The sequence below is a fragment of the Charadrius vociferus genome, unplaced genomic scaffold (genome assembly GCF_000708025.1).
Source record: "Charadrius vociferus isolate BGI_N301 unplaced genomic scaffold, ASM70802v2 scaffold301, whole genome shotgun sequence".
Lineage (NCBI taxonomy): Eukaryota > Metazoa > Chordata > Aves > Charadriiformes > Charadriidae > Charadrius > Charadrius vociferus.
Genome location: NW_009646842.1, coordinates 262,855 through 285,168, shown reverse-complemented (window position 1 = coordinate 285,168; position 22,314 = coordinate 262,855). Strand labels below are relative to the sequence as shown.

Here is a 22,314-nt window from a genome sequence, read left to right as displayed (position 1 = left end):
ATAGTTTTATGAGAAGTGGAGGTGTTAGAAAGAGAAGGTGGGTGGAGAGTTGTAGAAATGTATTCATTTCCCTCCCTCTCCTTTTCTTTAAGGGTGTTTTTCTCAGAGTTTTTCCTCTCTTTTCTCCTCCCCACAGCAATCAGCCAAGCTGGGAAGAAGAGATTGTCTCTGAACTTAGTAGTGTGTTTTGACACAGAAGAGTGATAGTAAACAAGTAAACAGAATTGACAACTGTGGTAACCACAGGAGCAAATCCTGCTCAGTGACAAGGATGAGCACTCTTCCAGAGGTAAGGAAATGTGTCTATCTTGCAGTCTGCTGAGGTACCTTCGTTGCACCCCTCTCTTTTTCTTCCCCTGTCACAACTATACTGCTTATTGCCCTAGGGAACCGGAGCAGTTGAGTTTTTGACAGGTTGCATCCAGAAAGGGCTTGTCCAGGTCTCAGAATTAATGATGTGGGATGTGGTGTGAGGATTTAGGGGTTCTTGCCCTTCCTCTTAGTCATTGTAATGGCCATTCTGAGGGGGTATTCAGATCTGTTTGAAGCACTGACCAATAAGTAATAGTAGTAGTAATAGTAGTAGTAGTAGTAGTAGTAGCAGCAGCAGTAGTAATAAAATCTGATTATTTGCATCATTTATTGTATTCCCATTTTTTCAACAAATTATTTTAAGAAACTATTTAGGCAGGAATATGCAAATTTTTCCGCACAAATAATTGTGGGTAAACATGGCATAATTTTCTGAATGTGAGAATGACACAGTAAGCTTAATTCCTCCCCATGTAGTGCAGTCTCCTTTTCCTGATTTGATGTCTTATATAAATAACTAGTAAAGTGTTAATTGCATATTTACAGACAAATCACACTGAACTGAACTGTTAGCTCAGGGTTGCTGAGACAATAGAGGAAAATAGAGATAAGTAAAGCTTTCTATGTAACTAAATAGTATAGAAAAAGAATTGTGTATGTTTTCTTATGTTGACAGCTGTTCAGTGTTGCAAGAGCTGTGGCTGTAATGCAAACAGTTGCTTTATATTTATCTTGTCTGCATTTTTCTGGCTGGAGAATTTGCAAAAATGCTTGGTTTCTATATACATTCTCATATTTCTGTGTGATAAAGATCGGACAACAATCAATTTTAAATAGTTATTCGCCATGGTTACGCTTCAAATATTTAGTAGTCCAGAAAATTAATAATTCAGCAAACTTTCCATTTAGTTTCTCATGTTAGCACATACTATATATTGAACACAGGCTAAAATATTATTTCTCAAATGGCATTTGATGTGCTCAGTTTATGTCCTTTAAGTGATTTGCTGACAAAAGACAAATTTAAGAAAATGTTGATGTTTTTGTGATTATTGGGGCATTAGTCTGAAAACATGTCATCCACATGACTAATGTGATAAACACAGTTTGGGAAACAGCCAAAGTCAGTAATTGATGAATAATCTACAGACTGAAAAATAATACCCCTAAATTGTCTGGTAAAGAGTTATGAAAAATAACTCAAATTCTCCCTGCCTTTGATCTCTTTATTTTCATTTACTTTATTTTCATAAAGGTTAGATGCTTCTTTTTCTGCAACAGCACTTAACACTGAGAAAATTCAAGGTGAGGAAGAATTAGGCAGAAGAACTTCAACCTCCTTGCAGAATTCAGGAATGGCTCACAAACACCTTAGTCCCGCCTTAGTCCATTTGTGGCATAAAAGTGAAGTTCATACTAGATAAAGAATCTGACAGGGATATTGCCCAGGTCAGTATCTTTATAAGAGTACTGAAAGAACGGGTATTTTTCTGTCTAGATTTCTTCACGGTGTTGTCATGAAAAAGATAAAAGGGACAACTAAGAATGACTGCCCTCCTCTTTTTTCTGTTTATGTAGGTCCACAAGTTCTCTCAAATCCAGCCCCAGTAAGAGTCAAGATTAGAAAGACATTCCTTATGGAAGGTGAAGTGTTTGCAGAACACTTTTTAACCTTATGACTCACATAACACAGACCTTAATCCACTTTCTAAGCAGAGGTACACAATCAATTTCCACTCCCCTGTCTCTTGTTTTGGGGTATGCTATTCTTTTGCAGTATTCTGTTCTCAGCCAGGTACTTCTCTAGTTGTTTCACATTGGAGTCTTGAAGGGGACAGTCTAGTTCTCTTACAGATTTTTAAAAATATATTATTTGATGCATTTTCCATTTCAAAAGGAACATAACATATAGGCCCAATACAGATGTACTATTAACCAGAAGTTCAGCAGAAATTGCAGTGACAGCCTTGAAATACCAATTTCTTGTTAGTATCTCCACAGCCATGCCATTCAGTACTTGAAACAGAGAAACAGGCATCCTCTGATAACATGAGACCAAAGAACTGCAAAATTTGAAGTATTTCATATTAGGAATAGGCCAGATTTTCAATGTGGAAAACAAGTAGTCTATTGCAACAGAGAAGTCAGGAGCATTGTGAATAATTTTTCTTCTTCCTTTTCAGCCAAGCAAATTTATTTTTGCTCACTTCCCTGCCATACTGTTAGGTTGTGACACTTACTCTCTACTTGAGGAGTAAAAGCTAAAGTGTTTTACTGCAGGGGCATATGAAAGGAATTTAGATTTCCTCCTTTACCTTTCCTACACTGAATGTTGCCAGTATGATCATGTTCTGTATCTAGCACCTTTTAACGCCAGGATTCACTTGTATGTACTTGCTCTCCATTTAGTTATTCTCTATCCTGCCTAAAGAAGTCAGGAGAATGGGATTTTAAAGGGAGAAAAGCAGGTAGGTATTTAACCCTTGTTAGCAGTTTTCATGAGTCAAGTAAGATGATATATGCTTTTGGGAGGCTTCTGTTAATGATTGACTAAAATGAACATTTGAAAGGTATAAAATTATGAGATCTGATTTTCTATTTCTTTCTGTGTTTTCTGTTTTGTTAATGCTTTTGTGCAGGAATTGTACATAGTATATTAGACAAGATGATTAACAGCAGACTCACTCATTTCCTTAGCCTTTCCTCAGGTGAAGGGGTATATGCTGTCAGGTACTTAATTCTTGTATGATTTTGCTTCATTTCTTCTTGTGATTTTTGTAAAGATCTATGTTTTCTGGTTTTGTGACAAAGAAGATAGATATTGAGCATAGTGACAAATGCAGTTTAGCTGCTGCATGTAAGGGAGCAGCAACGCGACACAGGGGAAGATGATCTAGAACCTGAGAGTCACGACAAGGCAGGCAAAAAGTAATGACTTTACCAGCAAGGGATGCGCCCACACAGTGCGAGAATGAGGGGGGTATGGCAGGTCTGGTGACAGTAGCCAGGGTCAATCAAGAGTGTAGACTGCCAGGCAAGTGCATTGTGAGGAGGCAGGTCCAAGGTTCAACCTGCAGAATCAAGTTTGTAGGTTAAAGTTAGGATCCAGATCAATGGGGTACATGGCCAGTCACAGGCATGGCTGCTGCTGGAGCATAGCGCAGATGGAGATCATGCATGAGAGCTGCAAAAAGCAGCTCCCAAGCGAAGAAGTGGGTACCTCCACCGAGGCTGCTTCTAGCTTTTTCTCAAAGAGCTCCAAGGCCTGTCAAGGTTTCTCAAACAGCTTTCAGAGAACTAGGCTTGAGCACAGGAAGCTAAACTTGAGACTGCGGGGACAGTACAGGCCAGGTCCTGACACTGGCATGTATGACTCTCAAAGTAGCACTTCCATAAACTTTCATACCTACAAGATTTACTCCTTGCTTGTTATACTATGTTTTCTTTATCCCGCTTCCTCCCAGGTTTTCCATGTTGGGGTTTTTTTTCCCTTCTGTCTCCTTTTTCTCACTGTATATTCGAAGTCAGTTATTCTACTTCATTTTTTCAGTTCTTTCCCTTTCCTTGTATCACCAGCATCCATTCCCATGTCTGTTCTCTTGTAATCTGCTGTTCTCCAGTCCTATGTACATCAAAGTAGGTAGAAACAGTGGATGCATACAGTAAATGTCATTTTATCTAACTTTATCCATGTAGATGTTAGGGGTGTATTCTAATATAGCCATCTATCATCCTTTGTAGTCAATGGAGAAAAAGACAGGTAACTCTGGAGGATGCTTCAGCTCATCCTGAGACAGATGTCTAAAATAGAAACTGTACTCATAAGGTGCCTAGCCTTCTCCGCTGACTGAGAAGACACACCTAGTTTATGAAAACAACTAAATTCAAGTGAGATAAAACCAGTCTGTATATAAAGTTTCCTCCATGTCTTACAGCTTACTGCAGTTTTTAGTATAGGGCAAGACTTTTCCCCCAATTCAACTGGAGTAGAGGGCTTAGGATGCAGGAATTGTTTATCGAGGAGAGATCTGAAATTAGGGCTTGGGTTGCCAGACTGTAACAGAATAAAGAACCACCAGTTCTAGCCATCCTGTTATTAGCTTTATGGGTTCAAAAAGACTTTGATATCTTCAGGAGGTATATGCAAAATGATTCCATAAACCAGAAGGAACGATGGAGGGACAGGCCCCCTCACGGCAAGCTGGCCTTTTGATGAATAATTCACAACACTGCAACAGTTGTGGCTGGAAAAGACAAGGAAACAAAGGAGATGAGAAAGCCCTCAGCAGTACAGTCACCTAGATGACTTGGATTGTTGGTATTCTGGCACTAGTCCTGTGAGTGATTTTCTTGTAGATTAGGTGGGAGATGGAGTGGGAGATGACCAGTGCTAACTTTAATATGAATTTTTCTTTCTTCATTTTTTCTTTTTGTCTCATTTTTCTCTCTTCAGACCTGTGACCAGGAGCTGAGAATAGGTGCAAAGAAAGAACGATGCCTTCAGGGGAAAAGCCTACTTCTGTGTACACTTCTTCTCAGTACTCTCCTTGGCTTTACACTACTTATCACCTACATCATGATGACTTGTGGTCTAGGTATAATACGGAATAACCTTTTTCCTGCTTCCTCATCCACCTCATTTGTAAGACCCCTTTCTCTCCTATCTGCCTCCATTATGTGTTAGGCTTAGCATCTGTGTTAAGAATCAGACTTTCAGAATCTCAAATAATCGTAACACCAGTTGTAAAAAAGGTACCCCCTTCCTTGGGTCTTAGTGAGGAGAGATCCCCACACCTGTCCTCCTCTGCCTGCCTTTTAATATGTCTGGGCTCACTTTTGAGGGAGAGCATCATTATATTGTCTTGCATCTCATCGTCGTGTCATGCTCTGTCTGTAGTCAACTCCAGGAAACTGGACTTAATGTGGGATTTGGAGGTCCTCCTCCAGCTTTCCAACTCTCACTTAATCAGTCTAGTCCTAGTTTTCTAGCACAGACCAGTGCAGTCATAGCGTAGAAAGAAAAGTCATAGTCTCTTGCTAATGGGGAGCTGTAAGCATAGACCAGAAACATTAATTTGCCTTTCAAATTTGCTAAACAACTGCCTGCAGAATGGTCCATGTAAATGTTTATGCATATAGAATACTCTGTACTGAAGGTGTATTTATATTGGTGGATACAGATATTCCCTGCTCCAAAATAAACACTATTGACTCTTCACCTAGCATTTTTCTTTAGCATCTGTTATGTGTTGGAGACCGTTCACTATAGAGACCAAGGAAAATGTATAGTTTGAATTTCCACTCTGCCTGCCTCCTCCCATGTCAACTGTTTAAACCATAGGGTGGAAAGTCTTACTTTGATTTACAAGTGTCTTATTTCAGTAAATAATTCATCTGATCTGATGTTGATACAAGACACCGAACCAAAATGAGAACACATACCTGGTGATTCGCAGCAGTTTAGATAAAGGGGGTTTTAGATCAAAGCAAGATGTACTAGAAAGTCTTGGTCCTATTTTAATAAATGTCATTGCTGAGAAATGTTTCCCGTGCTTGAACATCTCCCTCCATGTTTTAAACTTATGTCCTTACTTTCTCTGTGCTATGTCCTTCTTCTGCTTAATATGTTGACACCATCAGTTGCTTCTTGTTTATCATTTGGCCAAATTTGGCTAATTCAGAGAAAATACACAGAGAAGGCAGAATAATCATGACTGCCTAGATAGTGTGAACAGGGGACATGACCTCTGAACTGATAACCTGTCCTTTCTTTAAAGAATCTCCCGTATAAAGTGCAAAGGCATTCTTCCTGTGAAGTGAAAGAAAACACTTTGTTCCATAATCAGCAAAAAATAACAAGGAATTCAACACTCAGCATGCAAAGGAGTTTGTACCAAAAATAAATGCTTTTGGGGAAATGTCCCACAGATAACTCCTAATTTTTTGTGTGTTTTGTTTTGAGTTGTTCTCACTCCCCACTGTCACTGTTCAGTTCTCTCCTGTTTACTTCCTGCCCAGGATCCTGTGATGCCGAGCTGGGTCTAACACTGTTGGCCAGACTCCTGAATTCTAGGAATGACACTGTAGACCCCTGTGACGATTTCTACAAATATGCCTGTGGCAGCTGGGAAGGTGAACACTCAAGCAGAACCACAGAAGAATCACTAAATGTATTTGATGTATTGTTGGAAGAAAACCAGTTGATCCTGAAAAGGCTTTTAGGTAGGGACAGATGATTGGTGTGGTATCTTTAGCATCTTCCTCAATCAGAGCTGAGAATACTAATAACTGAGAGCACAATCATTCCTAACAGAGACTGAATTCAGTCTCTTTGTTCTTCTGTCATTAAAGATACAGATTTATTCTTGAGCATGTCATATTGCAATATCTGCATTTTAAACATTTTAGTTCCCCTTGCCAAATGCAATAAGTAAAAGTCACACTTTACAATTATGATGGCAATCCAAACCATTTCCCTGTTGCCTTGCAAAAGTAGACCCTTTTTGCTGTGCTTGTCTGAATGTTCACTCTGGTCATGTGTCCTGACGCCATATGGGACTGAAGCCTAGATACGCACCACCTTCCTGTTATGCTCCTGTTTCCCTGCAAAGAAGCTCACATATTTGACCTCAAGAAGAGTCATGGCACTAGAATATCTCTTGCTTTGAGTGACTCTGGGAAGTGTGGCTGTATTTACTAGATTGTTCTGAATCAAAGTGCAGTGTAATGTTTTCTGACAACCTTTCTCTGCTCTAATACTGCCCCATTTTTATTTTTTTTTTAACCCTTTTTTCCCTCTATTTTTTTTTTTCCTCAGAGAGCCCACAGTTTGGAGTAAGAGGCTCAGCTACAGAAAAAGCAATCCAGTTCTATCGCTCCTGCATGGATACCCAACGGATAGAATCCCAAGGAACTCAACCATTGAAGGACCTCCTAAATCAGGTGAATGTTTGTGCTATCTCCTCTCCCTCCCGAAGATAATTCCTGCAGGCAAAAGGAAAATGTGAAGTTAGAGTCATATGGTTCTACATGATGGAATTTCGTTAGCATCTGGCCGTGAAATAAGATCATGGTTCACGGCACAACTTCTAGGTGACAAATCTTCTAGCTTTAAATGCTGTTTCAAGATTTGATTTTCTGGCATCAGGTACCTGACTCTTTCCTCATGACGTTACATATTACTTTAGGACTGTACAGCAACCAAGATTACAAAGAGGGATCACTTTTAATTTCAGAAGCTCAGTTCAATAGGATCCAACAGATCAGGGAACATCTCGCAAAATGCGTGAAATTCTTGTGTCTACGATAGGATGGCCATCCACTACTCAAGGCTTCAGGGGAGCCTGTTTAAAGAGGAAAATGCTTCTCTTTCCATTCTGGGAGTCTCTTCTCAGTGCCAGGGAGGGTTGTACATCTTCCTGCTGGCAAAGGGCTTTTATGCCCTGTCTCCAAGGAGGATGCAGCACCTTCCAGCAGAAGGAATAGTGACTGCAGGCCCACCTGTGAATCTGCTTGTCAGGAAGGTGGGATCTGTAATCCCTGATCCCCGGTTGTCTTTCCAGATGGCTCTAGAAAAATGAGACCTCTTTCCTCTCTCCTCTTCTCATGCCTTTTTCCTGTACACCTTGTTCTGTTGGTAATTATCATTCCTTTTCCCTATGTCATTTTGCGGTTCATTGCTTTCCTTAAGTGAAAGTGACAGGTCATTTTAAAGCCAACAGGGTATATAGAAATCTTTATGAGTTTCCCCTGTTGCTATTTGCTTTGTTGATTCTCAGTTGTCGTAATGGCTGAGCTCATAGGAGTGAAAAAAAGATTCTGTAAATATAGACCAAACAAGCGTTTTTCTCAGCTGCTGTCATGCTTTCTCTCTCCTTCTCTAGGTTGGTGGATGGAATATCACGGGTGTGGGGAAAGCAAAAGATTTTAATGAAACTCTTCAGACTCTCATGAGCAGATACAGCACCTTTCCCTTTTTCAGAGTGCATGTGGGACCTAGTCCGTTTGACCTCAAGGCCAATATTATTCAGGTGAGTGGACTAAAGAAAGAAAATATCAGCAAGCACCGCGAATACAGAGTCAGTTACACAGCCCATGAGACCCAGACTTGCTCAAGTTAAGCCTATGTTCTTGTCTGAAGAAAGTTTTCCTAAATTTCAGTAAACTACTTGATTTTATTACATAAAAAGCACTTATTTCTGGAAAATGAGCAGATGAGGAAGAATAAATTGCTTACTTTCTCTCATCTCTTCTGCCTGACAGTGCAGATTGTACTTTGTTGAGGAAGGTTCTGGTTCTTCTTACGTTCATGGGTATGACTAGTACAATCATTAAGTGCAAAGTGTCTAATACACATAGTGTACTATGAACTTTGCAGCCCACTGTTGTGGTTTAAACCTGGTAGGTAGATAGGCAACACACAGCTGCTCATTCACTCCTCCGCCCAATGGGATGGGGAAGAAAATCAGAAGGGTAAAAGTATAAAAACTCCTGAGTTGAGAAAAAGACAGTTTAATAATAAAATAAAAAAAAAGGAAAGAAAAAAAAGAAATGATGCAAAAAAACCCCAATTGCTCACCACCAACCGACAACTGCCCAGCTAGTTCCCAATCAATGGCAGACCTGGCCAGCCTCCTTCACCCCCACTTTTATTGTTGAGTATGGTGTCATATGGTATGGAATATCCCTTTAGTCAGTTGGGGTCAGATGTTCCAGCTGTGTCCCTTCCCAACTTCTTATGCACCCCCAAGCCTACTCACTTGCAGCACAGTGTGAGGAGCAGAAAAGGCCTTGATGCTGTGTAAGCACTGCTCAGCAATAACTAAAACATCCCTTTGTTATCAACACTTTTTTCATGACAAATGCAAAACATAGCCCCACACAAGCTACTATGACAAAACTTAACTCCAGCCCAGCCAAAACCAGTGCACTATGTAGAAATGCTTAAAAATGTGGTTGACATTTAAATATCAGTCACCACAGATTTGTAATCAGCTTGTAAATGAGATGCAGAATATGATAGATCCACAAAAAATACTTATCAAGCATTTTTGAAAAGTAAAGGCCATTTATTAACATTTCAAATTCTGTGACACGGAAATTAACAAAGCCAGTTGAGCATATCCTCACACTTTGAGTCTTTCTGGAAATACCGATATGTTTTTTCTTTACTCCTTTTTGCAGATTGACCATCCTGAGTTTGAGATGCCACTTGAGAGTAAATTCAAAGATAAAAATTATCTTGAGGTAACATATCAAAGGCTGAAGAAAGGTAAAATAGCTATTTGGTGTAGGGATCTCCTTGAATTGCCTCCTGGTTCAAAGTGGTCTTTTTCCGTGGGTTACGGTCAGTGATCTCTGAAAATGACTACAGAAGGAGCTCTTTACAAAAGTCTCTACATTTCCAAAAAGATAGGTTGTAAAATGTAACCCATTTTTAGATTCCAGGTTTAAAACTTCTAGTGTAGAAACAGAATGTTATAGTTTTAATATATATTTGCTAAGTAACATGAACCTGGGCTTCCTCCTAGGTTTCACCTTGAATGAATGTTTTAAAAAAATGTTCTTGTCCAGAGTAAGGCTTTATAACTTAAAATCTTTGTATTGGAGGAGGGGTAGCTAGCATTTTAAAAGTCATTTTAAAATGTTTTAACCTAGGCTGGGGAAACAAGCTTATTGACCTTGAGAGTTATTGCAACAAAGTTAATTTCATCACCGCTCTGTAATTTTTCTGAACTCATAAAAATTGAGTTGATTTCAGTTTCTCAGTCTGACTCTTTCAGAAGAGTTCTCAAAAAAATAAGCCTGTCTACCCATCACAAGCATTCCTTTGATACCTCATGAATATAGAAGCAAGAAGCTGGCTTTTTCTCTCCATCAAAAATACTGGCTCATTATATCATTACATGTCCCTCCTTTGACTCCAGAGGCAGGCCTACGTATCTAAAATAATTCTGGTATTTAATGTAATTGTAAGCTGGGACAAAAATAACCTTTTGGGAATTCAGTGTTCTTAATTGAGAGAGGAGCTGTTCTTGGCAACTGTATTCCACATGAAGAATTTTATCAGGATGTTGCAGTGAAGAAGACAGTTTTAGGGACAGGGCTGCAGTGGTTTTGAAAGATTGAAGCTTGTATAGTCAAGATGGATGGATGGATGGATGAATGGGGCAACTAATTTTCAGTCATGTTTCTCCGACTGGTCATATGCTCTGTATTGCAGGTTCTCCGTGTGTATCTCTCATATTTGAAGAAACTGGGGGACCTACTTGGAGGGCCACAAGATGGTTCCCTTGATTCCTTTTCTCTTACCTTGTCCTTCATCTCTAACCTCCAGCGAGTTGTCACCCCACTGCAAGAAAGACGGCAGAGGGGGATGCTGTTCTTTCGCACTACCATTAGGGAGCTACAGGTATCTATGCCTTAGAACTTGGGCAACACAATTACATGTGACATTCACATTGTGAAGATCCAGATCAAAAGAGATATCAGGCACGCTGTTTAGATGCCATTCCCTTGCAGCTTGCACTTGGAGCTTTAAACACCCTATTAACTTATGGTCTTTTATTGACAACAGTTGGATTTTTCAGGCCCACAACTTTCTCCCCTCCCCACTGCTAATTCAATAAAAAAATGTAAATTCTCCTTTTCTACAATAATCAATCCCCACATCAGTTTAAATTGTTGAAAGTATGTCTTAACAGCATTAGAGAGACTATCCCAGTTTCCCTATTATTTCTTGTCAGTCAATTTAGATTTATAGTTCAGCATGTAAAATTTGTTTTACTTCTAGGAAAAGGCACCTGCTATTGACTGGCTGTCATGTCTCCAAGCTGTCTTCCATCCTATGCCAATGAACCTCTCTCAGCCAATTGCAGTGCATGACATGGATTATTTAAGAGGCATGTCACAGCTCATCGAACAATGGCACAAGGAAAGGTAGGAGTCATTATCTATGGTTCTAGTTGTTCATGCCTCAAGAAATATTAACTTGAGATACCATAGATTAAAGAGGTCTGTGTCAGAGGCTGCTGAATCCAGTAGACTAATAACTGCAAGGCTGCTGCTGATCTATATACCCAGGTTTAGCCAGTACTAAGGCTTAGCATATATTCCCAAGAGGCTTGCACATGCATGCACCATATACAAACACACATATAAATATATATATATATGTGTCACACAGATCAACAGAGATGGAACACAGTGCCTTTACTGGCACCCACCCACCCATAGGACCTATACAAACATGAACAGCTCAGACAGTCTGATCCTATTCCTCCTCTCTAGTTGATTAGGTTTGGTCTATTCTAGTGAAACATATATATGTACACACACAATATGGATTACTCCAATAGCTGGTCTTAGATATTCAGTCTGTTCAGAAGCTGGCCCCAGATCCCCTGGTGTCCACAGCTGCTGGCAACCGGGTATATGGGTTGCTGAGTCTTGCAGCCCTACTTTGGTTGCTGGTACTCTGATCTGTTCCTGTTACAAACACACATAGACAAGCAGATCTCTCCAGTAGCTGGTCCAAACCACTAGTCTCTCCAATAGCCAACTCTCAGACCCCTGCTTACTGTCTCCAGCAGCTAGCCTGAACCAAAGTCTCTCCAGTAGTCAACTCTCAGACTCCTTATCTCTCCAATATCCCATCCCCATCCCCCACCTCCATCCCCCCATTCCCCCTGAGAGTAGAATGTTATTTAAGAGTAGCATTTAATAAGATAGGACAGATTCTGGTGACCATGTGCAGGGCTCAACTGCTCAGACAAACACCCTGGCAAGCCACAAGTTTATGCTTAACCATTCCCTCTTACCACCTTTCCTCTCCATTGTCCCACACGTGTTCCCTCCAATCCACCACGATCCTTCCCTTTCCCTGCCTTTGGTCCTTCCCATAAACATCCCATAATAAGTCTCACAGAATCCCACAGACCCCTCAAAATATTCTATAGTAAATTTCACCCAGTCCTAAAAATGCTCTTTCTTCCGCTTCCCATAAAGAATCCTGTGCCCCAGCAGGCACCCCTTGAGTCTTCACAGTGTTCTGGGGAGAGAGTTTCTTTGGTTCATTCATGTCAAATCATCCTCCTTTGATAGCCCCAGGTGTAGCCCATTCAGAGTACTTTGTTGTCTTTGTTCAGGCTGCAAATTATTCCTGTGACACTTGCTGTGCCTCTATGTTTATAGTGACCAGCCTTCAATCTTCAATCTTAAGTCTATTTAAATGTCATTTTCCTACAGGGTCCTTCATATTTATATGATTGTTTGTCTGGTTGGGAATCTCTCCCCAGCCCTTGACAGTCGATTCCAAGATGCACGCCTGGAGCTATCTAAGATTCTTTATGGAAAAAAGGGATCTAGAATGGTGAGTTAGCCTTTCACCATCTTCTTCAGGCTCCCCAGCAGCTGAACACCCTAGGACACACCTTCTGGGTGTTCTTTTGATGCCTTGTCTGGATGGAGTGTCTTAGATTTGAGGAGGAAAACTACTCTCACCAGGCCACTAAATACTTCCTTTTTTTCAAGTATTTCTACTCATGTGGGAGTAGACATGACACACAAAACTTTAGAGAGCTAAGTGCACTGCATCGTGGGGTAGGGAACAATATATAGATGGTCACCTTTCTTCTATGTATTTGTCTCAGCTAGCATATGAACCTTCGTATTGTGTGGAAGTGGAGTAAGTCGTAAGGAAATCAATGTTTTACCTGAATACATTTTTCTGAGGTAGCTTAAATAGAACTACATTACTTATTCACTGCTGTCATTTTTAGATAGCAGCTTATATACTACTGACTGAACGTTTACATATCTTTTTACTGTCTTCCTATCTCTTTGTCCTCACTCTCATATGTCTCTATTTCTTTCTCTGTTCTTACAGATCCCAGCTGAGCGCTGGAGGAAGTGCTTGACTGATACCAGCTCTTTCTTTGAACCAGTTCTAGGGCAGATGATTGTGCAAGAAATTTTCCCTCAGCAGACCAAGACACTTGTAGGTATTCATCCTCTTAACTCCCAAGTAAAGCTCAGCTTCATTTCTTTTTTTTTTTTTTTTGATATGCCAACTTAGGACCACATCAAGGCAGCAAAATCATGTGTAGGTTTTATACCTTTTTAGATATTCCTGTACTTACGCATTTCCCCTCCTTTTTTGGGGAATGAAAGATGTCAGAATATGACATTGCTGTCATTGCTAGAATAAACAGTGCTAAAATACCAGTTACTATCTTTATCTCAACTGTTAGCAAAGTCATGTGTGCAGCACCAATACCTATGACAGCCCTACCAATGCATGCGATTGCAGTGGGCTTCCTGGAATGACAGTCAGTCACCAGTCTGACATATTTAAATAAGATTTTTGATTGCAAAGCCATTAAGCCACCATATGACCAGTTGTACAGAAACAAATCAATGCCAAAAATATTCTGATTGGATCCATAGTAAAAGGAACACCTGCCTGCAGTGTGGAAAAGATTTCTCTTTTTTCCTTTGATGATCAGAGTTCCTTTTTCTTTTGAGGGAAGTTAGTGTAGGCACCAGGTTTTATAAAGAGTTTGCAGTGTATAAAGTGACAAGAGCAAATAACCCCAAGAAAAGTTAATGGGAAAACTAAGACTACATGTAGTGAAGCATAAAGCTGAATGAACAAAACACAGTTTTGTGAAGGAGAGACTCAGATTGCCATAACTTCAGAAAGGAAGACACCAGCATGAAATACTTGTGGATACTGTATTTTCATTTCACTCAAGAAGTGGGGCAATCATTTGGTCCATTCCTATTGCAAGAGGGATTGAATGAAAAAGAATTATGTTTCTCTCTTAGTTACCGTGAGAGGCAAGACAAAAAGGTGTGTGGGAGAGAATGGTGAGCATTGTGAGGAACCACTGGGTGCCAAATAACTTAAGCCTAAATCATTGTAGAGACTGAAATCTTCTCTTTCATCACAAGAAGAGGAATTTTCCCCCAATTATTCTGGGATTGAATTGCTGGAACATGGGAAGATGGTAGCTAAGCCTGAACAATGTTTTTCTGCAGTTCTGACCGTGCTTTCTTTTCTCCATGGCAGGCTGAGCAGATGTTCTCTGAGATCCAAGATGCCCTCTATGGCCAACTGGATCAGTTGGAGTGGATGGATGAACAGACTCGCCAAGAGGCTAAAGTCTTGGTGCGTACAGAAGGCAGAAGTTACTGAGGCCTTCCTTTCCCTGAAGCCTTTGGAGAAGGGATGGAAGGGGCCTGCACCTTCACATATTCCTGCCTGCTTCTACAGGCACACAATCTTAAATAGATGTCTTATACACATGGAAAATTGTAGGTGGTTTTATAAGTGCCATCACACACGTGTGATCATACATTGATGTGTAGGCATAGAGAGGTTCAGTGTTTATCCATGGATACTCTGAATTAATTGTATTGAGATACAATTCAGTTTTATACACATAGAGAGGTTAAAAACTATAAAGCCGAATGACAATAAACAATTCTATAAAGAAAAAGAAGAGTAGAACAACATTAGGCCTCAGGTAATTGAGTTAAGTAGTAAGTTCAGTAACAAAAGATGTATTGTTGAAACAGAGTAGCTGTCATTTTGAAGGGCTGATTCACAGATTGTGTTTTGGTAGTTTAGAAATAGAATTGAAAAAGGACTTCTAGAGTGTAAAGCCTCCTATTGGTCATGTTTCATTTTGTTTGTCTGTTTATTTATTATGATTTTAGGTTTCCAAACTACAAGTGGAGATTGGCTATCCAGCTCACATACTCCAGACTGCCAAAGTGAACCTGGAATACCAGAATGTGAGCTATATAATGTAAACATGCCTGCCTCATTATTGGCAGTTTACCTGTACCAACTGTTGTCTTGTCTGCTGCTTAAAGAGGCAATAACCTCTGGAGCAATGCAGATTTCCTACTGTCCATTTTCTGAGAACATATGTGCCCAGAGAACCTTTATCTATTGCTTCTATATTGTTGCCTATGCTGTCTCCTATTTAGAGTGGCTGGCCTGACAGAGGTTTGCTGTGACCTGCTTGTATGTTCTGTTTGGCTTGCAGATAACATTCCTGTCATATCTTAAATTGAAGGTCTTTAGAACTGGGAGAGGAAAAAACACAAGTATTCCATTGGCTTGTCTTTTGATGAACCCTTTTTTGACCCGTGGGACTTTTCTCTTTCTCATACTGTCCAATTCATTCCTCGCTCATGCCCTATGACAGTCGCATTACCTGTCTCTTCCCTCAGTTGGAGATAAATGAAGACACTTTTTTCCTCAATGTGGTGGCTTGCTTGAAAGTACTGAGGGAAAATTCCTACTTGAAACTCCTTCAGCATCACTCACAGGATAAGTAAGTGTCAGATACTGATCTGGAAAATATAACAGAATCACACACTTGTGGACTAACTGAGGTTGAAAGCGACCTGTGGAGAACACTTTGTCCAACCCTACTGCTCAAAGCAGGATCAGCTACAGCAGGTTGCTCAGGACCTGTCCAATTGTATGTCTATATCTCTCCTTTATTGGGGAAGGAAGGGGAGGACGGGTGGGGAGTGAGTGGGACAGAACTAGACACAGTACTTCCAGATGTGGTTTCACCAGTCCTGAACAGGGGGGCACAATCACCTCTCTTGACCTGCTGGCAACACTTATCCTAATGCAAGACAAGATGCTGTTGTCCTTTGCTGCAAGGCTGCATTGCTGCATCCTGCTTAAAAAAGCCTTGAATATGGTAGCCTGTCTTGTATTCAGCCTGAGCTTGTGCTACCAAAACCACCCCCCATTGTGGAGGGAGCCCCAGAACCCTGAAAAAAAGAATGTTTTTTTCCTCATGAACCCTTGAGTAACGGGATAGCAGATTCTCCTGGACTTAGCAGCAAAAAATCATCAAAGCACTGTGATGACATGAATGCTGGCAGGGTCACCTCGAAGGCAGGACATAGGTTGCTTCAGAAGGCAAGCATCATTGACAGGGATGCCCGGGACCTTACACTGCCTGGAGAGTATTCTGTGCAGGATTTCACAGGAGGTTACTAATCCCGACTTACTTGACGGGGAAGTTGTGAGGGCGAATCCCTCAATGTCTATGAAAGCTAAGCTACTAGCTCTGATCATCTGTAAACAAGCGAAGGTTTATTTCAAAGACCTTTAACTCTAGTCAATGTCAATTTCATCATTTGCTGCTGCTCTATGAACAGTTGTACTGAGCAGACCATTTTTGCAAGCCCAGTGGAGGAAAGGAGCAAGGTATGAGTAAGGAGTTAACGCATTCTCTCATTTCTCTTTTTCTGCTTCCAGCTGGCATGTATCCCCCTGGGCTGTGCATTCATACTACTCAATGAGGCACCACATGGTGGTCTTTCCTGCTGGAATGTTCCGCAGCCCTTTTTTCCACATGGAGTTTCCCAGGTATGGAGGGGCTGCAAAGGTAGAAACAGAATGTAGTCCCTTGGCTGCATCTTAATGGGTCTGTCTTTAACCTCTTTCTTACTGCATCCCAGAAAGAGAGTTAAAAGCGGGAAAAATAGCTTATTCTAAAGCCCGATGGATACTATCTTATGAGTTCTGAAAGAGGGTGGTCATTGACTCATCGGGAGCAAAATCAGAATCTAGGTGAAACTAAACTAAGTCAAATATACTACTCCAGAGCAAAGAGGCAGAAGTCTTATGTAGGTTAACTGCAAAGTAAAAGAGTGTGGTCATTGGCTCTTCTGGAGCAAAATCAGAATCTAGGTGAAACTAAACTAAGTCAAATATACTACTCCAGAGCAAAGAGGCAGAAGTCTTATGTAGGTTAACTGCAAAGTAGACTTTTTGCTTTTGCTTCTGATTTTCTAAATTTCAAGAATTTCTGAAATATAACCCATAGAAATGTAACCCAGAGGAAATAGGAGCTTCACAGAGCAATTTCTTGTCAGAAATCTTTTTCAAATGGATCAAACACAGTTGTTCTCTTCCTTTTTTTTACCAAAACTTTCTCTAATAAGCAAATATATTTTTAATTCTGAGTCTTCCCCTGCAACAACAACGATTCCGTAGACCATACTCTTATAGTTGGGTTCTTTCACATATGAAACAGAACTGTTAAGCAATATTTTTCTGATATTAAAAGCACTTAAAAAGTCAACCGTAAAAATATTATTTTATGTCCTTTTTTTGCATGATAATGGATAGATACTTCTCCTAATCCCATTGTACTGAAAAATAAACTCACACTGTGGCAAGAAGTTGAAGTTGGAAAGAAACATGTCTCAGTTAAAAGTAATTATTTTCTCCATGGTGATCCTCTACCACTAGTTGTATGACATCTAGTGTCTGAAGTATTTCATGAATTCAATGTAGTATGAAGAACAGGACACCTCAAAAAAATAATAGAATTTTATTTGTTTGTTCCAGTGATATGGGCTGTCACCATATACTTCTTCTCTGAAAAAGTGTCTAGAGCTTCATATTCCTTTTGTATTCAGTGTTGGTAAAATATAGTTTTTTCACTGTCATTCCAGTCGAGTAGACTGATAAGTCAAGCTTGATCAGCTTTTGGTGAGTTGGCACAATAGCATTTTCTCAGATGATGTTCCAAAGTTTAAAGTTTACTGACAAAAGCCAATTCAGATGACTGTGAGGATAATTTTTAAAATAAGAAGTCAGCAAAGCAGTACAATTGTTATAGAATTGTAGAATCATAGAATGGTTTGGGTTGGAAGACACTTTAAAGATATCTAGTTCAACTGCCCTGCTACGGGCAGGGACATCTCTCACTAGATCAGGTTGCTTAAAACCCTGTCCAACCCGACCTTGAACAATTCCAATGATGAGGCACCCACAACTTCTCTGAGCAACAATTGTGTTATCAGCTACAGAGCTGTTCTAAGAGAAAAAGATGAGGTCACTTCCTACTGAGTTCCCAATGATGTAATAATGATCTACTACAATCATTTCATGCTTCAGCAGCATTAATCAGTGCATGTAAAGAAAGCATGAGCCGATCATTTCATATTATGTAAATGCCTTTTGAGTGTACTCTTACTTGTGTGACTATTTGCAAATTCATTGCAAAGAATCATAGAAATCCTGTTGGAAAGAACTGCTGAAGGTCTCTAGTACAATCTCTTGCTTGTAGTGAGATCATCAATGCTAGACCAGAGTAATTGTAGTCAAACCTTCATGATTTTAATTTGCCTTGCCAGTTTTATGTATCATTTTTCACTGGACAACTGTTGCAAGATTGCTTCTCCAACCATCCTGCTTTTGTAGGATTACCATTGCAGTAACTGTTTGTGCAGCAGTTCAGCCAGTAATGGGTAAATAAGGACATATCTCAACAACAATACATGTTGATGAAGGCAGAATCTCATTCACAGACTCTTCATTATTATGATAGCTTATTAGCTACAAATACATTAATGAAGCCCATAGTACAATATTAAGCATCGATAGAGTAACTTACACTTGTATTTGCATTTTTACAGTTTACTACATCTGAGAGGCAATAAATAGAAAGTGCTTCTGTATGCTTTCAGTAAAATGCTCCTGTGCAGCCCACAGTTGTGCTCAGTGGCTGTAAAGAATGCTCACCTGCCCTCTTTTTCTTTTCAAAAGCACTTTTTTCATGTTTATTTTTCAGTGCTGTGAACTTTGGAGCCATTGGCGTCTTCATGGCACATGAACTTCTTCACACGTTCTATGGTTATGGTGGGTACTGGCCGTGGTGTCTCTCTTTACTCTTCTAGGTGCCCACTGGCACTTTCCCCCAGTGGATCTTAATTCCTGGTCCTTACATAAATGTTATTATTAAGGCAGATGAAGCTAAAGAAAACCCATTCCAGGCCACGCTGACTACTAAGAAGACTCAGTGATTAATGTGAGGAATACAGACACTTGCCAGAAATACCTTTACTTTCTAGGATATTTTGTTTCCCACAGTGCTGCCTGGGGGCTGTCCTTCATGCAACAGGAGTGCACTACAGAAATCTATAGACTGCTTGGTTGAACAGTATGAAAGCTATGACTTTAAGGTCAATGGTACTTTTACACTGTTGGAGAATACAGCTGACACTGGAGGCCTCGCCATTGCTTACCAGGTATTATAGTCTACTTCTCTAATCTCACAGTCTCACGACACAACTCAGCTGCTGTGTTGTTACAAGATTACTCTGCTACATTCCTCTCCTATGTGCTCCTCCGAGTCCAGATTTCTTGCATGCCTGTGACAGTGCAGCATTTGCCCTGTATGTCCTCTGCTATTCCAGACGTAGGTTCCTCACAAAGCTTTGCTCATAACCTCACTACTTCCATGTAAAAACACTTCTCACCAATTCTGGGGCGGGCCTTTCTTTACTTCCCCATTTATGTCGTGCATACAAAAGCATGTCATTATTTATATGTTTATGTTATACCTGAGGAACTAAGCTGAGACATGAACCAGAATTCTGTGTGGTGCTGAAATGACTCCACAATGATGTTTTCAGCAGTACCTTAGTCTAGAGAGAATGTTTTAGTTCCTCATGCAGTAGTTCAGCAGTTTAATTAATTACTGAGTGCAGCGTGATCTGAGATCTCTAGGTCTCAGATGGTACTTTTTACATTCTTGCACCAAGAATGGTGGGAGGTAGAAAGTATTTTATTTTATTTTTCAAATATTTATGACTTTTTTTGAAAGTAACTTTCATTATTTCATAGTTCAGTTACCACATCTTCTCTTAATGATGATATGTTTGTAGTAGAGTCTGAAATGGGAAGCAAAGGAGTTACGTTGTTATTCTCCCCTCTTAGAGTTATTAGGGGCATGGCCAGCATCAGGGAGCCTCAGAATGAGGAGAGAAAGTTTCAAACTTGTTAATTTATTAAATATATATTAGACTGATATATTTCATTGACAGAAGACATGGTTTTGGGACACTGTCTGAAGTGGGATTTATTATTATTAATTTTCTCTCTCCACAGGCCTATAAGAATTGGCTGAAAAAGCACAAAGAGAAGGATTTACCTAAGACTGGACTTTCACACGATCAGCTTTTCTACCTCAGTTTTGCTCATGTAATTAATTCTGGGCTAGTCATGTGTGTCTCACTCTCCATTGTCTTCCACATTAGTACAATTTGTCTCGGTCAATATTCAATCACTTTTCTCCCTCTTCACAGAACTAGGAATGACCAATGTTTCTGGGAGACTGAGAATCTTATTTAGAATGCTAAAATTCACATATAGGGCCCCTAACCTGTTATGGATCTCAAAGCAAACAAAAGGCCCGTCTGAAAATAAATCTTCTACAAAGCTCTGAAATCTATTAGAGTTAAGTTGTAGCAGAAAAGTTGTGTCAGGGAAGGCATGCTTCATTGCCAGCTTCCGAGTACGTTTTTGCTGTTGTGAGCAATCTACCACATGGAAAGTGGAATTCTACTGGAAAAGGCGTGTATTTTTCCATCCCTTCCTTCATCTGCCTCTCTGTCATGGTGAATAACTAGATGTCGTGATTCTGAGTGACTTACCGTGAAAAAAAGAGTTTAGAACATTATTTAGAGGTGAAGAACTAGAATTACATGCACACATATTTCAAGATTTCTGTGGGAACCTGGTTTAAGGATTTGTGCAAAGTTGTGCAGTTGTGCATAGTTCCTCATTCCTATGCTCAGAAAAATCACACCCTTATAAGTCACTGTGATTGTGCAAAGGGAAAAGTTTTGCGTGTGTATTGACATTAGGTCAGAGCACTGTGTAGAAAAGTAGTTTGGAAGCCACAGATTATTGGGTCTTGGCAACAAGGTTTGCATTTCAGAGACTATCTTGGAGCTACTGCATTATTTGTCAATGAATAAAGACCGAAATCGTAAGAGTGAAGACTTGGATCGCCAGTTTAACACCAGTAAAGTCACATAATCTTCCCTCCAGTCTCTTGAGTAGTAATGGGATGTTGTGCAAGTGCTCTCCTTTCTTGATGAGCACTTACTGGTTTTGCTTAAGAACCTGAATCTAGACACTAAGACTACATCTGTACCATTAATTTAGATGGAGTCCAAGGTTCCCTGAGCCTAGACTCCAAGGTGGTCTAAATTCCCTGTGTTCTGGACTACACAGTATAGAAAAAGAGCAGATGGCTTGTCAGATAGGGAAATTGGGGCAGAGAACTTTAGGGAAAGTGAAAACAGTCAGAAATCGTGGTGGTGAAGGGAAAGATCTGAACATTGTTGGCACTCATATAAGTGTGTTTCCTTGTTTACTCAGAAGCTTCAGTTACGTGTGCAGAGGCATAAGGATCTTGTTCAAACGAGGACTTTCAGCCAAACTGACTTTTCTATTTTGCTTTCAGGCAATGTGTGGACACCAGGATCCTGAGAAACTGCAGTCTTCCCTGAACACAGATCCGCACAGTCCCTTGCCACTTCGTGTCTCTGGGCCTGTCAGCAATAGCCAGGACTTTGCCAAGCACTTCCACTGTTCCAGTGGATCCCCAATGAACCCAGACAACAAGTGCCACATCTGGTAATCTGCATGGAAAAGGAGGAAGAGAGATATGACCCCAGGGAGAGGAAGGCCTGATCCATGAAAGTATGGCCATCTACTCAGGGCCCTCAGGGTGACATGGTGCTCTTATTCACTCCTCTTACCTTCCTTTTATTGTTATCGTTTCCTTGTTATCCTTTCCTCAGCAGCTGATGGTAGCAAAATTCTGAAACTGAGCTCATGAGGGAAGAGTGTCTCCTCCTACTGCTCTCAGCACTCTGTCCTGGATGTGATAACTGTGGAGTTTGGCAAGTCCCAAGGCAGCAAGATGACTAGCCACTCTCTGCTAGGCAACAATTTCTTAGGAGTTGTAAACAGGACTGTTACATTATTAGTCCCTTTGTTCAGTGCATTTCCCTGTCTACTTCAGCAGACTCACAGTCACATTGAATGGAGAGGGCAATGAGCTGGAGCTCTAAGACTTGTTCATGTAAGATTGGCTCTTAAGGAAATCCTATGGGTTACTATGCAAACCACACATGTAAGCTACCAGAGAGGAAAGAATC

At 40.3% G+C, this 22,314-nt stretch overlaps 1 protein-coding gene across 1 annotated transcript; it reads left to right on the top strand.

Moving 5' to 3' along the window:
- Nucleotides 1–271: 271 nt before the first annotated feature.
- On the top strand, nt 272–21,791 carry KEL (Kell blood group, metallo-endopeptidase). Its single transcript, XM_009892268.1, has 18 exons — nt 272–289; nt 4,766–4,907; nt 6,331–6,534; nt 7,130–7,254; nt 8,196–8,342; nt 9,496–9,558; nt 10,535–10,723; nt 11,105–11,250; nt 12,559–12,682; nt 13,199–13,309; nt 14,384–14,482; nt 15,034–15,111; nt 15,556–15,659; nt 16,607–16,717; nt 18,933–19,000; nt 19,232–19,389; nt 20,252–20,344; nt 21,615–21,791. Exons 1-18 carry the CDS (start codon nt 272–274, stop codon nt 21,789–21,791), a joined length of 2,157 nt encoding a protein of 718 aa, XP_009890570.1.
- Nucleotides 21,792–22,314: the final 523 nt, after the last annotated feature.